Source organism: Amia ocellicauda, chromosome 14 (assembly GCF_036373705.1).
Source record: "Amia ocellicauda isolate fAmiCal2 chromosome 14, fAmiCal2.hap1, whole genome shotgun sequence".
NCBI classification, from domain to species: domain Eukaryota; kingdom Metazoa; phylum Chordata; class Actinopteri; order Amiiformes; family Amiidae; genus Amia; species Amia ocellicauda.
Window position 1 is genome coordinate 1,928,235 of NC_089863.1, and position 16,994 is coordinate 1,945,228.

The window sequence follows — 16,994 nt, forward strand, 5'->3', positions numbered from 1 at the left end:
CCTAAAGCACATTACTTCAAATTGATAATTAAAATAATACATTTTACATGAATTAATGAAGGAATTAAGACTAGTGACCAGAAAGCCACAACTCTGTCTCGGTTGGTGTGAGTGTGTGTTTAATCTGGGAGGTTTCCCTCAGTCCAGACACACAAACACTGGTCACCTGACCTGAACCTGCCGTACTGTCTGCACCCGCACACCTGGCGCGCTGATGTCACGGCACCACACTTCTGCTTACCTGTGTACGAGAGAGCAGCCCTGACACACACACACACACACACACACACACACACACACACAGCCCTGACACCCTGACACACACACACACACACAGCCCTGACACCCTGACACACACACACACACACACACTCACTCAGCCCTGACACCCTGACACACACACACACACACACACAGCCCTGACACCCTGACACACACACACACACACACACACTCACTCAGCCCTGACACCCTGACACACACACACACACACACACAGCCCTGACACCCTGACACACACACACAGCCCTGACACCCTGACACACACACACACAGCCCTGACACCCTGACACACACACACTCACTCAGCCCTGACACCCTGACACACACACACACACACAGCCCTGACACCCTGACACACACACACAGCCCTGACACCCTGACACACACACACACAGCCCTGACACCCTGACACACACACACTCACTCAGCCCTGACACCCTGACACACACACACACACACAGCCCTGACACCCTGACACACACACACACACACACACACATACACACACACTCACTCAGCCCTGACACCCTGACACACAGCCCTGACACCCTGACACACACACACACACACACACACACACACAGCCCTGACACACTGACACACACACACACACACACACACACACTCACTCAGCCCTGACACCCTGACACACACACACACACACACACAGCCCTGACACCCTGACACACACACACACACACACACACACACACAGCCCTGACACACTGACACACACACACACACACACACACATACACACACACTCACTCAGCCCTGACACCCTGACACACAGCCCTGACACCCTGACACACACACACACACACACACACACACACAGCCCTGACACACTGACACACACACACACACACACACACACACTCACTCAGCCCTGACACCCTGACACACACACACACACACACACAGCCCTGACACCCTGACACACACACACACACACACACACACACACAGCCCTGACACACTGACACACACACACACACACACACACACACTCACTCAGCCCTGACACCCTGACACACACACACACACTCACTCAGCCCTGACACACACACACACACACACACACTCACTCAGCCCTGACACCCTGACACACACACACACACTCACTCAGCCCTGACACACACACACACACACACACACACACACAGCCCTGACACACTGACACACACACAGCCCTGACACCCTGACACACACACACACCAAACCGGACAGTGATCTGCAGCAGTCTTAGTAGTATTTATTTCTTAGCATGCACTAAACCAAACCCTCCGTTTAAGACGCGTGTGTGTGTTTTAACACTGTCCCGTGGGAGGGGGGATCACAGGCCGCAAAATCCCCGGGCAGTTGCTAAGGTTACCGGAGTCACGGACGGCTGTGTGTGAGGGCAGGAACACGTGACTAGGACAACAACCACAACTGCAGGCTGCGTGTTATTGTGCACGCATCCCCCTTACCCACACACACACACGGGTCAGGCCGGTGCATTACAGCAGACACACACATTGCACTAACAAGATTAAGTTTTGCTTACTGTGGCGACAGCTTACTAGACTTAAACCCTGCTTTGGGAACATGGTTTAACCTAAATTAGACGACAATGACAACAATAACAGCAGCCAGCCTTCTTCTGCATCTGTCCATGTCATTTGATAATTGATTACAGAGGCATTTTAATATAGTGCTGTGTGTAGTTGCAGTGCACAGCGCAATGCACCTGCACATTGTAACACACAGCGCTGTCACCCGCAGATCCCAATGCGCACACGACACCACCAGCACCGCAAGTGTGGGGTGCACATACAGGCTGGAGTGCACATACATGACGATCATATGTGCTTGTTGTGTTGTGTACTCACCCGTAAGGCGCCCAGGTCGATGTCATCCAGACTTCGCGTGGGGGCGTTTTCAGACATTTTGGATGGCAAATATATTCAAAATAAAAACAACCAAAAAATAAATAAAATAGACAATCAATCCACGTCCTTCTGCTCCAGGTTGGTGGACACTGGCTGCTCACCTACACACTCATAATGCCCAAGCTGCGTCCGTCAGATCTCATACAGTCAATGCAATAATAACACCCCCCACCCCTTCAGAAAATTGCGTTTATTATTGTGGGTGGCGACCCCCGCTGCTCCAGGCTGGGTCCCGGTCAGACAGTAACTGATTAATTGTAATTAAAAAAACCAACGCAATTCTTCAATAATATAACGTAGTGCGCGTTATTAAGGAGAGCGGGGCAACGGGGACGGGGCGCCGTTTGGACATCCTGGCGTTCCTGGCACCCGCAGACACCAGCAATTACGTAACCAATCAATCAATCAATCAGCCGCAATTAGCCCCCACTGTAATATGTGCTCTCGTTATGGTTATGAAGTCAACACCCGCATCGACTATCGGTAGCAACAGTCTCGTTATATAATCGACACACGGAAGAGACCTGCCCGCCCGGACCCACGGACAAGTGCGCTGACGTCATGCAAAAGCTCGCAAAGTTTTTAATCGCCGAGCCGTGACGTGATGCGATCTCTGCCGGACCGGAGCTCGGCGGGGCAAGTTGGCCGCTGTGACGTCACACAGCGATTCGGCTCGTTGGGGTTCTGCGGTTGTTTTTTTAACAGTTACAAAAAAACAAAACGCCCAAACAATGTATCGGTTTTCAATCCCGTGTAGGTGCGAGTGTTGCACTTTCTCTCTCTCTCTCTCTCCCCCGCAGTCCACAGCACAGAATAATCCAGCGTCGTTATCTGCACAACCCGAGCGCCTCGCAACTGCGCATCGTCCCGTCCCGCTGTCTGTCCGCCCGTCCTTCTCTCTCTGTCTGTCTGTCTGTCTGTTGCGTAGGTCTGTTTCCGACGTCTCTCGCTCGACACAAGCACTGCCGCTGTATCTGTCTGACTCCCTCCCTCTCTCGCTTTCTCTCTCTCTCCCCCCTCGCTTCTTCCTGGATAGCCCAGCTACTACGGTAATGCAACAGGGACAAACTAAGTCGCTACTTTGTGCTAGTTCAGTGCGGCAGATCTCTCTCTCTCTCTCTCTCTCTCTCTCTCTCTCTCTCTCTCTCTCTCTCTCTCTCTCTCTCTCTCTCTCTCTCTCTCTCTCTCTCTCTCTCTCTCTCTCTCTCTCTCTCTCTCTCTCTCTCTCTCTCTCTCTCTCTCTCTCTCCTTCACTGCAACCTATTGCATCCTGTCTGTCCTGGTTGTGCAGTCTGGTCTTATTATAGTAAGTCCACAGTTCGGTCCAGATGTCACCCACAGACAGACAGATTACTAATTATTCTTATGGTGTTAGATAATAGGTCATGCTAGATAGTAGGCAGTGGTAATGAGAATCGGGTTAATCCATTAATAAGAATTATAATAATTATAATTAATATAGAACTGATCATAAAGTGGAAATTTGACCTCGTTTAATCATCTGTCCAGTTTAGAGGGGGTGGGGTCTGTTCGAGCGGCATAATAATAATAATAATAATAATAATGATCGCTTTCTTCTGCAAATGTCCCATCGTGCCTCACTGTCCCTGTAGGGCAGCGCCGTGCAGTGCAGGAGAATAGCGCCTCCTACAGGCGGCTGTTGTGTCTGTGTATGTGAGAATGTGTGTGTGTGTGAAGTACATTTTGTTAAATCATAATAATACTTATAAAAACAGAAACACACAATCTCTGTTAAGGAGACACAATAACACCTGAGACACTTGTGCTATTTTACAAAAACAAAAACATTTTAGTTTTATTCAGTTTTAGTAAAAATCACGTTTTAAAACGTTTTATATAAAGTTCAGAGCGTTTAGAATACAGATACAAATGTTAAATGGAATGTTAGTTTCAGAATCCCCAGACATTCTGGAGGAAAAAGGAAGACAGGGTTGCAGGAGTTAGCCTCTCTCTCTCTTTCTCCCCCTCTCCTTCTACCAATCCTCTGCTCTCCCCCACTCCATCTCCCACGCCTTCCTTCCCCCTCTCTCCCACTCTCTCCACTTGGTCTGCCTCCCTCCCCCCCCTCTCTCCTTCTCCCACTCTCTCCTCTTGCCCACTCTGCCTCCCTCCTCCTTTTTCTGTTCCTGTTCTCCATCTCTCCTCTACATAAATTCCCCGTCAGCTGTTTCTCCATTTCAGCACCACAAACTAAACTCCGATTAACCCGACACCTCTGACTCCCTCTACACGTTGATCTGGACACACACACAGACACAGAAAGAGTGCTGTGCTAAGTCTTTCCCCAAATCATCAGGAGTACACAGATGCACACAATTTAAAAAAGGGGGGGAATAAAAATCAAGGTTGCCATGACAACGGCTGCAAAACACTGAGGTGAGCGGAGATTATAATTATTACACATCAACGACCCCCCCCCACCCCTCCCTCACTGTTCTTCACACAAAACAGTCTTATATTTATATATATATATATATATATATATACACACACACACACACAGATCTGTTACCATAACAACTGCTGCATATGTACTGTGAGCAGAGTGAGCGCTGCGTGGAGACGAGAGGAGAGGGGGAGAGGAGGAGAGACAGAGACTGAGAGTGACAGAGCGAGAGAGAGAGAGAGAGAGAGAGATCTGCCACCCACCAGCTCCGCGAGCAGCGGTACACTCTGTTCGCTCGGCTCCTCTCCCTGCCTCCGCCCCGAGGACTGGAGGGCTCTACAGCACGGCGCAGCGCAGAGTACCGGAGTATGGCACGGCACCGCGCAGAGTACTGCCATATAGCGCAGCGCGGGAGTGTAATCAATCGGTTTCAATCATGGGATTGGCACAGAGCACTTTACAAGATTGAAAGCAAAACAGACGGCGTACACCAAACAGATAAACCGTCAGGCACAGAGGAGGGGAAGACAGACCCCCACAGGGTGCCGGACCATCTCAGGAGACAGTAAAATCTCTGGGGGTCCACGGCTGACAAGCCAGGCATAGTGCTGCCGCCCCCCCCTGGAGTGTACAATATAGTGCAGTACTGTACAATACATCACAACACAGTGCAGTATAACGCAGCAGAGTCCACTGCAGTCCAGTACAACATACAGTACAGCTTAGCATAGTGTAGTGTAGTGCAGTATAATACAGTACAATACAGTGCAGAGTATAGGGCAGTACAGTACAAATGCACTGCAGCCCACAACAGTGCAGTACAGCACAGTGTACTGTAATACAGCACAGTGCCGTGCAGGGCTGGAGGTGAAGCAGGCTACTATACTGGTTGCCATTCGTGAAACTGACCACAGCGACTGCAGTGTATAAACGAAGAGCTCCTGTCCCGTCTCTGGGCTCCGAGACACGGGTCTGCACCACTACGGACACACTGACCATGAGAAGAAGAAATACATCTGATACATATTAATAACAATACTAGTACAAAAGTGGAAGCCTTTCATTGCGGGTGAGAGTGATAGGCAGCGCCCGACTCTGGGCAGGAATGTGGGAAATGTGAGGAATGTCTTTGGTGGAATTTTCCTGCAACCTGTCTGGGAGCTTCAGCCAGGAATTCCTACAGATTAATGGGTGTGAGTGTCTGTGAGAGAGAGAGTGTAAGAGTGTGTGTGTGTGTGTGTGTGTGTGTGTGTGTGAGAGAGAGAGAGAGAATGTGTGTGAGAGTGTGTGTGTTAGTGTGAGTGCATGTGCATGAGTGTGTATTAGTGTGTGTATTAGTGTGAGTGTGTGTGTATTAGTGTGTGCATTAGTGTGAGTGTGTATGTATTAGTGTATTGTTTCTGAAACTGGAATGTTGCAGTCTGATATCTGGTTGCCGCGAGGATGGCCATTTCGCTTCCTGTTCCCGTGGCAACCCCCAGCTCCGTCCCCACTCTTGTTCTTCTCCGTTGCCCTGGTTACCACCGGGGCTATGTCCACACCTCCATGGGAACCATCCTCTCCTTGCTGCTGAGCGGGGGGAGCAGGTTCTCCTCGGACAGGAAGTCCAGGGGGAAGCTGACCAGGTGACCCCTGACCCCCGCCAGCTCCCGCCTGGCCCTCTCGGGGTCCGACTGAAAGAGGCGCTCCACCGAGGAGAACTCTTTCAGGGCCCGCAGACTGTGGATGGAGTTAGAGGGCAGACAGCTGAACACCTGGGAGGGAGGGAGAGGGTGAAAGGGGGAGGAAGGGAGAGAGTGAGAGGGAGAGAGAGGGGGCAAGGGTGAAGGAGAGGAAGGGTTTGGTAGTAAGAGAAGGAGGAGGCAGGGGAGAGAGAGAGAGAGAGGGAGAAAGGGAGGAGGGAAGGAAGAGAAAGCGGGAGAGAATGAGAGGAATGGAGAGAGAGAGAGAGCATTCATAAACTGATATTAAGACTGCCAACACTGCCACTGATACACTGGCTATTTCTTGGCCTCTGCAGCTGTGTGTCCCTCCCTCCCACTTTTTCCCCTTCCCTCTATTCCTCCCTCCCTCACCAGGTCATAAATTAGAGCGTTTGATTCGGCGATCTTGTTCCACACTCCCTCGAAGAATTCGTCGCTAATTGGATCCTGGATGTCGATGCTGGGCTCCGACTCCGCCCCCAGGAGGACCCTGAGTGGGAGGGAAAAACACAGCGTGATGTCATTGACAGCAGAAGTACAACAGTCCCCCCCAATCCATCCAGCCACCCAGTCAGCCCTCACGCATCCTCACCGGAAGCACTCCATCCTCATGGCCAGAGCCAGCCGGCCCGCCTGGTACTCCTGCCCCCCCATGACCGAGGGAACCATCTCCATGTCCTCCACCAGCACAGCCAGCTCGCTGTCCCGGCTGCCCAGCATGCTGCGGTCATTGATGTTGGCCGACCCTGGGAAGCACAGAGACTGACTCACTCACTCACTCACTCACTCACTCACTCACTGATATACAGAGGATTGGAAATCTTTGTTGTGGCAAATCTTATATCCAATCACAATTTACACCCAATTTAGAATTTGTATCGAATTAAGAGCCACTAGGGTACCAATGATGTAGCGGCGGTCGTCGGCGATCAGGGTCTTGCTGTGGACGTAGATGAGCTCGGACACCAGGGAGTCCTGTAGCTGGGCGTGAGTGCGCAGCCCACACAGAGAGATGTACTCAACCCACTGTCCCTGCACTGAGAGATGCAGAGAGAGAGAAGGTGTGAGAGAGAGAGCGAGAGAGAAGGTATGTGTGAGAGAAAGAGAAAGAGAGAGAGAGGGGGGGGACACTTACTCTGCTCTGTGAGTCTGGTAAGGATGGAGTACTCTCCACGACACATTGTCCTGAAACACAGAATCACTGTCAGACAGAAATAGAGTCGAACAGAGTGGTGCAGTCAGACTCACATTTGGACACAGAAAACACATTCAGAAACACTGTAACACAGTCAGACAGAGTGGTGCAGTCAGAAATACAGCCGGTCACAGAAACACAAACAGAGTGGCGGAATAGGAAACACAGTCCGACACAGAAACACAGTTGGACAGAGTGGCGCAGTCAGAAACACAGTTGGACACAGAGATGCAGTCGGACACAGTGGTGCAGTGATGTAGTTACACCAGCTGTGTTGTGCTGTTGTGTGTTTTTGAATTTGTGCAGCGGTGTTGTGTAGCTGTGCAGCGCAGGGCTCTGACCTGTAGGTAAAGTGAAGGATGGCCTGGATGGAGATCCCGCCCCCGGTGGTGATGTCACCCTCGAACCCGGGCAGCAGCGGCACGACCACGAACACACGGAACTTCTGCTTCTCACTGGGGGGGTGGGGGGGGGGAGAGGGAGGTGCCGTCAATTCAGTACAGTGACAGTGTTAGTGTAGTAAGAATAGCACAGTACATTGTCAGTGGGGCAGTGTGTCGGGCAGACCTGTGAGCACGCAGGATCCTGTTCACGATGGCATCCCCTATTCCGTTGTGGACGCTCTTCCCGTCTGCACAGCTGATGAAGAACTGATTCTGAACAGAGACAGAGAAGGAGGAAGGGAGAGAGTCAATCTGTCCGTTTGTACCTTTGTTTGTCTATCTATCAGTCTGTGTGTGCCTGTCTGTATATCTATGTAGATGTAGTGCTGTGTGCGTGTGTATGTGTGTGTCAGTGTGTGTGTGTACCTCTATGCAGATGTAGTGCTGTGTGCGTGTGTGTGTCAGTGTGTGTGTGTACCTCTATGCAGATGTAGTGCTGTGTGCGTGTGTGTGTGTGTGTCAGTGTGTGTGTGTACCTCTATGCAGATGTAGTGCTGTGTGCGTGTGTGTGTCAGTGTGTGTGTGTACCTCTATGCAGATGTAGTGCTGTGTGCGTGTGTGTGTGTGTGTCAGTGTGTGTGTGTACCTCTATGCAGATGTAGTGCTGTGTGCGTGTGTGTGTCAGTGTGTGTGTGTACCTCTATGCAGATGTAGTGTTGTGTGTGTGTGTGAGTGAGTGTCTCTGTACCTCTATGTAGATGTAGTGCTGTGTGTGTGGGTGTGCGTTTGCGTGTGTGTGTGTGTACCTCTATGTAGATGTAGTGCTGACTGTTCTCGATGGTGCTGATGTAGGCGCTGTGGATGGAGTTCTCACACGTCCCGGAGGACCAGCGATCCACGGAGCGCAGGATCTGATGACACAGACGGAGAGAGAGAGAGAGAGAAGGAGGGAGGGATGAATACAGTCACAGTTAACACAGTGAAGGGCAGGGCATGAGTGAGTGTGCATCAGCGCGTCAGTGTGTACCTGTACTTTAGCGCTGTGCGCCCCCGGCACAGTGAAGGGCAGGTGGTCTGCAGTCCTGTGCGACTTGGGCAGCAGGCAGGGGTAGAAGTGGTCTTTGTATTTGTTCTTGAAGATCTGTGGGGACAGAGCGAGAGAGGGAGGGAGGGGGTAAGAGGGACAGACAGAGATATGGTTAGGGGTTAGGTCCCAGTTTCAGGTATAGTTCTACATTGAGGGTTAACTCCAATGGTCCTTGACCCCTACTGACCCTTGGCTGACCCCTGACCCCCGCCTGACCTTGGTGAAGTTCCAGCGCTGGATGAAGTGTCGCGCCAGGTCCCTCGCCGCCTTCCCATGAAGCACTGCAGCAACGTCTCGCCATGGCATCCTGGGCACACAGCCGCGGTCCACATTATCTGAGAGGGAGAGAGAGAGAGATAGAGAGAGGGGGCTTTTATTTTGTTATTGTTTTTACTCTGTTCTCTGTACTGTCTCTCTGAAGGCTTTGGCAACACTTGTGTAAACTTCTGACGCCAATACAGCTGGTTTTGAATGTGTGAGGGGTTCCAAGGGGTTTCCGGGAGTTCTCTGGGAGTTCCGTGGTTCCGACTCACCCTCGAATGGCCGGTCCAGCTGCACCCAGTCCTTGGCGATGAAGTTGCTGTAGTCCTTGCCCAGCCACAGCCGGGTGTTGTCAGTCAGGTCCTCTGCGTCGAACGGCGCTGGCCCCTGGCCCGCCCCCTGGCCCTTCCCCGGGCCCTCCTCTGGACCCTCCCCCTCCGACCCCGTCTCCGACTCCGTGTCCATCTCCGGCTCTGAGTCCGAAGCTGCGGTGGCAGCATCGGCACCGGCGGAAGAGCCGTTGGGCCGGTCCACCTCGTCACACGCCTGGGAGAGGGAGAAAGAGGGCAAGAGAGACAGGGGATGAGAGAGGGAGTGGCAGAGGGAGAAAGGCAGGAAGAGAGAGAGAGTTTACATTAAGAGAGGTAGAGGCAGAGGGAAAAAGAGGAGAAGAGAGGGACAGAGAGGAGGGAAGAAAGAGGGGGAAGAAGAGGGAGAAGGACAGAAAGAGAGATTACATTAAGAGAGGTAGAGGCAGAGGGAGAAAGAGAAGAGAGGGACAGAGCAAGGGGGAAGAATAGTGTGAGAGGATGAGAGAGAAAGACAGGAACAGAGAGAGAAAGAGGAGAAGAGAGAGAGAGAGGGATGCCCAGAAACCCACAGTCACACAGGGACCGCTCCTACCCGTTTCCCCGCCACCTTCCGATTGGCCAACGCCTTGATGCCCAGGTCCACCAGCCGGTAGTGCTGGTCATCCCACCTGCCGTAGGCCAGATCGATCCCGCCCACGAAGGCCACCGATTGGTCGATGGCCACCATCTTCTCGTGGTGGGCCCAGAGGAAGACTATGGCGGATACGTGATCAGGGTGACGCATCACCTGAGGGAGAGGGAGGGAGTGGGGTGTTTGAGAGGACTGGTATTGTTATTTTCAGGAAGGGGTCAGGGGTCAGAGGTCGGGGGTCCCTCACCTTGATGTTGGGGTGCAGGTTCATCAGGGTGCGCTTGCTATAGTCGCTGTTGATGCCCAGCGCCAGCTCCACCTCCTTGTAGAGCAGCACACACACCTTCACACCCTGCTCCTGTAGGGGCACAGAGAGCCGCGGTCAGAGGACACTCTCTCTCCACCCTCCTCCCTCTCTCTTCCCTCTTTCTCCTCTCCTCCTCTTCCCCCTACCTTTTCCTCCTCTCCTCTCTCTGTCATTCCCTCCTGTGGTCTCCCTCACTCTCTCTCCTCCTCCTACTCCATCTCCTCTCCTATATCTTCTCTCCCGTCTCTCTCCTCTGTCTACTCTCCTCTATCTTTTCTCCTCTCCTCTATCTTCTCTCCCCTCTCTCCTCTCATCTCTCTCTCCCTCTCTGTCTCCTCTCCTCTATCTTCTCTCTCCGGTTCTCACCGCTTTGCGCTTCAAGATCTGGTCCAGCCGCCAGTGGTCGTCAGTGGCCGGGCGCTTCAGGAAAACCTCAGGGCTCAGCCTGGAGGCCCGAGAGCAGGCCGACACAGAGAGATAAGAGAGGCAGAGAGGGAAAGAGAGGGAGATGGAGAAACTGAGTGTGTGTGTGTGCATATGTGAGTGTGGTACGTGTGTGCATGTGTGTGTACATGTGTGTGTGTGTGTGTGTGTGTGTGCGTCTACTCACCACCAGTCTGTGATGTAGATCTCCTCCCTGGCCTGCTCCAGAGCATTCGCCACATCCTCCATATACCCCCTGCCGTTGATATACCTGTGACACAGTGCAGCACAGCGCTGTTGACATACCTGTGACATAGCACAGCACTATTGACACACCCGCCCCTTCCCGCCTGTGGGTACTGACCACTTGGTGAGCGTGTTGTCCCGGGGCGGCGCCATGGCACCGTGGGGGTGGACGGTCAAGAACTCGCAGCCCTGGGACAGCCGGCCGATCTCGTGGCTCCACCACTGCGCCTGCCGGTAGCTGCTGCACTTGATGATCAGGGTCCTACAGGGACAGAGCGTGCCAGTACGTCAGAGCGTCACAGCGTGGGTAAGAGCGTCAAAGCTCTGCGCAGGGCGTCACATCGCAGACCAGTGCGACAGAGTGCAGGGTCTCTCTGTGTCTCTCAATGTGCCGCCCCGAGTCTCCCTGCGTGTCTCAGTACCTGGTGAAGTTCTCGATCAGCACCCCGTACTTAGTGTCCGTGTAGCAGCGTCCAACCAGAACTTTGAACTCGGGGTCAAAGAGCAGCACAAAGGAGATGACCCCGGCCTCCCGCTTCATATACATCAAGAATGAGTCCTTCACGACCAGCCAGCTGATAGAGAGAGAGAGAGAGAGAGAGAGAGGGAGAGGGTTAGTACAGACACTGTACACTGCACACTGCAGTACAGACACAGAGGGAACACTACTGAAATATTAGTGGAGAGATGAACCGAGACAAAGATAAATCTCTCTCTCTCCCTCTCTCTCCTTTTCTCCTTCCCTCTCTCACCGTCGGGACCAGCGGTAGCAGAACTGATGGTGTCCGATACAGTTGATGCCCTGGATCCGATGACCTCCTGACCTCTTCAGAATGAAGCCCTCCCTGAAACACACACACGCACTGTGACTACACAACAACACACACGCACTTCAACTACAAAGCACCACATACACACGCACTGTGACTACACAGCAACACACACAGATGCACTGTGACTACACAGCAACACACACACGTACACTGTGACTACACAGCAACACACACACACACGCACACACTGTGACTACACAACACAGCAAGCATTATTAACATTATTATGATAACGACTATGGTTGTAATGATGGTCAGTCGTGACTCACAGGCCTTTGGGTCCCAGATCCCCCACGAAGGACAGAGGACTGACCTCCAGGAACTCCAGCTGGTCAGACAGACAGGAAATAATTGATAACTGTTCTGCTGTCTCTGTCTATTCGGTTCTCTGTGAGTGTCAGTGGGTGTGTAGGTGTGTGGGTGTGTGTGTGTTTGTCAGAGTGTCAATGTCTCACCATGCCACTGTAGCCCCTGCAGAAGCTATTCTCCAGCAGCCCGTTCAGATAGTCCTCCAGGAACTTCTGCTCAGGAGGGACAGACAGCCAGACAGACAGACAGACAGACAGACAGACACAGAGAGACAAAAGAGAAGTGAGTGAAGTGACAGTGTGGCTTCAGAAGGGAGAGGGCAGGGGAGCAGACGGGGCACAAGCTGGCAGTGTGTGGCAGAGCACTGGCAGTACCGGTTTGCTGGAGGCCCGGCGGACCCTCTCGGTGCTGTGTAGCGTTGGCATGTCCTCCGACAGGGTGCCCAGCTGCTGTCTTTGGACAGCAAACCTGCGATGAGGGGAGAGGGAGGGGGGGAGAGGGAGATTATTACAATCATTAGAGTCACTGTTCTGCTGTTATTAATTGTGGTGTAACATCTCCAGCACAGTGATGGTCATTATTTTCTGTGGTATTATGATGATAATTATTAGCAGTGTGATCTGGTGGCATTGCAGGGGGTTACCGGCCCAGCGGCAGCAGTGTAAGCATGATCTTGTGCTTCAGCAGGTCCCGGTGTAGCTCCTGGAAGTGCCGGAATTTCCTCTTCACGGTCCAGGAGAACTGGCCGTGGGTCAGCCGCACTGAGTACAGCGTGCACACCCGCACCTGGCCCCACGCGGGATGGGGGTGTGGAGAGAGAGACAGGGACAGGGTGGTTAATACAGAGCAAAAGAAGAGCATCAGTGCTTCAGTGTGTCAGAGCGTCAGACTGTCAGAGTGTCAGAATCTCAGATCATTAGAATGTCCGATTGTCAGAGTGTGAGAGCGGCAGAATGTCAGATCTTCAAAATGTCCGAGTGTGAGAGTGTCAGAATATCCGGTTGTTAGAATGTCCGAGTGTGAGAACATTAGAATGTCCGAGTGTGAGAGCGGCAGCATGTCAGATCTTCAAAATGTCCGAGTGTGAGAGTGTCAGAATATCCGGTTGTTAGAATGTCCGAGTGTGAGAGCATTAGAATGTCAGATCTTCAGAATGTCCGAGTGTGAGAGCGTCAGATTGTCCGAGAATGAGAGTGTCAGAATGTCCGGTTGTCAGAATGTCCGAGTGTGAGAGCGTTAGAATTTCAGATCTTCAGAATGTCCGAGTGTGAGAGTGTCAGAGTGTCCGGTTGTTAGAATGTCCGAGTGTGAGAGCATTAGAATGTCAGATCTTCAGAATGTCCGAGTGTGAGAGTGTCAGAATATCCGGTTGTTAGAATGTCCGAGTGTGAGAGCATTAGAATGTCCGAGTGTGAGAGCGGCAGCATGTCAGATCTTCAAAATGTCCGAGTGTGAGAGTGTCAGAATATCCGGTTGTTAGAATGTCCGAGTGTGAGAGCATTAGAATGTCAGATCTTCAGAATGTCCGAGTGTGAGAGCGTCAGATTGTCCGAGAATGAGAGTGTCAGAATGTCCGGTTGTCAGAATGTCCGAGTGTGAGAGCGTTAGAATTTCAGATCTTCAGAATGTCCGAGTGTGAGAGTGTCAGAGTGTCCGGTTGTTAGAATGTCCGAGTGTGAGAGCATTAGAATGTCAGATCTTCAGAATGTCCGAGTGTGAGAGTGTCAGAATATCCGGTTGTTAGAATGTCCGAGTGTGAGAGCATTAGAATGTCAGATCTTCAGAATGTCCGAGTGTGAGAGAGTCAGAATGTCCGAGAATGAGAGTGTCAGAATGTCCGGTTGTCAGAATATCCGAGTGTGAGAGAGTCAGAATGTCAGAGCGTCAGAATGTCCGAGTGTCAGAATGTCCGAGTGTGAGAGCGTCAGAATGTCCGAGTGTGAGAGTGTCAGAATGTCTGGTTGTCAGAATGTCCGAGTGTGAGAGCGTCAGAATGTCAGATCTTCAGAATGTCCGAGTGTGAGAGCGTCAGAATGTCCGAGTGTCAGAATGTCTGAGTGTGAGAGCGGCAGAATGTCAGATCTTCAGAATGTCCGAGTGTGAGAGTGTCAGAATGTCTGGTTGTCAGAATGTCCGAGTGTGAGAGCGTCAGAATGTCAGATCTTCAGAATGTCCGAGTGTGAGAGCGTCAGAATGTCCGAGTGTCAGAATGTCAGAGTGTGAGAGCGGCAGAATGTCCGGTTGTCAGAATGTCCGAGTGTGAGAGCGTCAGAATGTCAGAGCGTCAGAATGTCCGAGTGTGAGAGCGGCAGAATGTCAGATCTTCAGAATGTCCGAGTGTGAGAGCGGCAGAATGTCAGATCTTCAGAATGTCCGAGTGTGAGAGCGTCAGAATGTCCGAGTGTCAGAATGTCTGAGTGTGAGAGAGTCAGAATGTCCGAGAATGAGAGCGTTAGAATTTCAGATCTTCAGAATGTCCGAGTGTGAGAGTGTCAGAGTGTCCGGTTGTTAGAATGTCCGAGTGTGAGAGCGTCAGAATGTCAGATCTTCAGAATGTCCGAGTGTCAGAATGTCTGAGTGTGAGAGAGTCAGAATGTCCGAGAATGAGAGCGTCAGAATGTCAGATCTTCAGAATGTCCGAGTGTGAGAGCGTCAGAGTGTCCGGTTGTTAGAATGTCCGAGTGTGACAGCGTCAGAATGTCCGAGTGCGAGAGCATTACAATGTCAGATCTTCAGAATGTCCGAGTGTGAGAGAGTCAGAATGTCCGAGAATGAGAGTGTCAGAATGTCCGGTTGTCAGAATGTCCGAGTGTGAGATCTTCAGAATGTCCGAGTGTGAGAGCGTCAGAATGTCCGAGAATGAGAGTGTCAGAATGTCTGGTTGTCAGAATGTCCGAGTGTGAGAGCGTCAGAATGTCAGATCTTCAGAATGTCCGAGTGTGAGAGCGTCAGAATGTCCGAGTGTCAGAATGTCCGAGTGTGACAGCGTCAGAATGTCCGAGTGCGAGAGCATTACAATGTCAGATCTTCAGAATGTCCGAGTGTGAGAGAGTCAGAATGTCCGAGAATGAGAGTGTCAGAATGTCCGAGTGTGAGATCTTCAGAATGTCCGAGTGTGAGATCTTCAGAATGTCCGAGTGTGAGAGCGTCAGAATGTCCGAGAATGAGAGTGTCAGAATGTCTGGTTGTCAGAATGTCCGAGTGTGAGAGCGTCAGAATGTCAGATCTTCAGAATGTCCGAGTGTGAGAGTGTCAGAATGTCCGAGTGTCAGAATGTCTGAGTGTGAGAGAGTCAGAATGTCCGAGAATGAGAGTGTCAGAATGTCCGAGTGTCAGAATGTCCGAGTGTGAGAGCGTCAGAATGTCCGAGTGTCAGAATGTCCGAGTGTGAGAGCGTCAGAATGTCAGATCTTCAGAATGTCCGAGTGTCAGAATGTCCGAGTGTGAGAGCGGCAGAATGTCAGATCTTCAGAATGTCCGAGTGTGAGAGCGTCAGAATGTCCTATCTTCAGAATGTCCGAATGTGAGAGTGTCAGAATGTCCGAGTGTCAGAATGTCCGAGTGTGAGAGCGTCAGAATGTCAGAGCGTCAGAATGTCCGAGTGTGAGAACGTTAGAATGTCAGATCTTCAGAATGTCCGGTTGTTAGAATGTCCGAGTGTGAGAGCGTTAGAACGTCAGATCTTCAGAATGTCCGAGTGTGAGAGCGGCAGACTGTCCAAGTGTGAGAGCGGCAGAATGTCAGATCATCAGAATGTCCGAGTGTGAGAGTGTCAGAGTGTCCGGTTGTTAGAATGTCCGAGTGTGAGAGCATTAGAATGTCAGATCTTCAGAATGTCCGAGTGTGAGAGTGTCAGAATATCCGGTTGTTAGAATGTCCGAGTGTGAGAGCATTAGAATGTCAGATCTTCAGAATGTCCGAGTGTGAGAGAGTCAGAATGTCCGAGAATGAGAGTGTCAGAATGTCCGGTTGTCAGAATATCCGAGTGTGAGAGAGTCAGAATGTCAGAGCGTCAGAATGTCCGAGTGTCAGAATGTCCGAGTGTGAGAGCGGCAGAATGTCAGATCTTCAGAATGTCCGAGTGTGAGAGCGTCAGAATGTCCGAGTGTCAGAATGTCAGAGTGTGAGAGTGTCAGAATGTCCGGTTGTCAGAATGTCCGAGTGTGAGAGCGTCAGAATGTCAGAGCGTCAGAATGTCCGAGTGTGAGAGCGGCAGAATGTCAGATCTTCAGAATGTCCGAGTGTGAGAGCGTCAGACTGTCCGAGAATGAGAGTGTCAGAATGTCTGGTTGTCAGAATGTCCGAGTGTGAGAGCGTCAGAATGTCAGATCTTCAGAATGTCCGAGTGTGAGAGCGTCAGAATGTCCGAGTGTCAGAATGTCTGAGTGTGACAGAGTCAGAATGTCCGAGAATGAGAGTGTCAGAATGTCCGGTTGTCAGAATGTCCGAGTGTGAGAGCGTTAGAATTTCAGATCTTCAGAATGTCCGAGTGTGAGAGTGTCAGAGTGTCCGGTTGTTAGAATGTCTGAGTGTGAGAGCGGCAGAATGTCAGATCTTCAGAATGTCCGAGTGTCAGAATGTCCGAGTGTGAGAGAGTCAGAATGTCCGGTTGTCAGAATGTCCGAGTGTGACAGCGTCAGAATGTCCGAGTGCGAGAGCATTACAATGTCAGATCTTCAGAA

The 16,994-nt window shown here is 51.5% G+C and overlaps 2 protein-coding genes across 6 annotated transcripts in view; both read right to left on the bottom strand.

Annotated features, from left to right (window-relative positions):
• Positions 1-3,244, bottom strand: part of mink1 (misshapen-like kinase 1) — a 31,429-nt gene extending 28,185 nt beyond the window's left edge. For 2 of the 5 annotated variants that reach the window (XM_066722357.1, XM_066722358.1), the window contains exon 1: positions 2,157-3,242. In XM_066722357.1, coding sequence (XP_066578454.1) covers positions 2,157-2,213 — 57 coding nt within the window. In that variant the 5' untranslated portion in view covers positions 2,214-3,242. Of the gene's footprint in view, positions 1-2,156 lie in introns of all 5 variants that reach the window. The other 3 variants (XM_066722359.1, XM_066722361.1, XM_066722356.1) reach the window with 2 other exon arrangements.
• A 753-nt stretch (positions 3,245-3,997) lies between these two features.
• Positions 3,998-16,994, bottom strand: part of pld2 (phospholipase D2) — a 38,395-nt gene continuing 25,398 nt past the window's right edge. Inside the window, exons 4-25 of the mRNA XM_066722363.1 lie at positions 12,956-13,098; positions 12,687-12,780; positions 12,459-12,524; positions 12,273-12,331; positions 11,923-12,015; positions 11,593-11,745; positions 11,289-11,432; positions 11,112-11,195; positions 10,868-10,946; positions 10,442-10,552; positions 10,156-10,350; positions 9,525-9,798; positions 9,208-9,326; positions 8,932-9,045; positions 8,711-8,815; positions 8,089-8,177; positions 7,863-7,976; positions 7,462-7,511; positions 7,229-7,363; positions 6,919-7,072; positions 6,699-6,816; positions 3,998-6,377 (exon numbers count right to left, since the gene is read on the bottom strand). Coding sequence (XP_066578460.1) covers positions 6,153-6,377; positions 6,699-6,816; positions 6,919-7,072; positions 7,229-7,363; positions 7,462-7,511; positions 7,863-7,976; positions 8,089-8,177; positions 8,711-8,815; positions 8,932-9,045; positions 9,208-9,326; positions 9,525-9,798; positions 10,156-10,350; positions 10,442-10,552; positions 10,868-10,946; positions 11,112-11,195; positions 11,289-11,432; positions 11,593-11,745; positions 11,923-12,015; positions 12,273-12,331; positions 12,459-12,524; positions 12,687-12,780; positions 12,956-13,098 — 2,718 coding nt within the window. The 3' untranslated portion in view covers positions 3,998-6,152. The remainder of the gene's footprint in view (positions 6,378-6,698; positions 6,817-6,918; positions 7,073-7,228; positions 7,364-7,461; positions 7,512-7,862; positions 7,977-8,088; positions 8,178-8,710; positions 8,816-8,931; positions 9,046-9,207; positions 9,327-9,524; positions 9,799-10,155; positions 10,351-10,441; positions 10,553-10,867; positions 10,947-11,111; positions 11,196-11,288; positions 11,433-11,592; positions 11,746-11,922; positions 12,016-12,272; positions 12,332-12,458; positions 12,525-12,686; positions 12,781-12,955; positions 13,099-16,994) is intronic.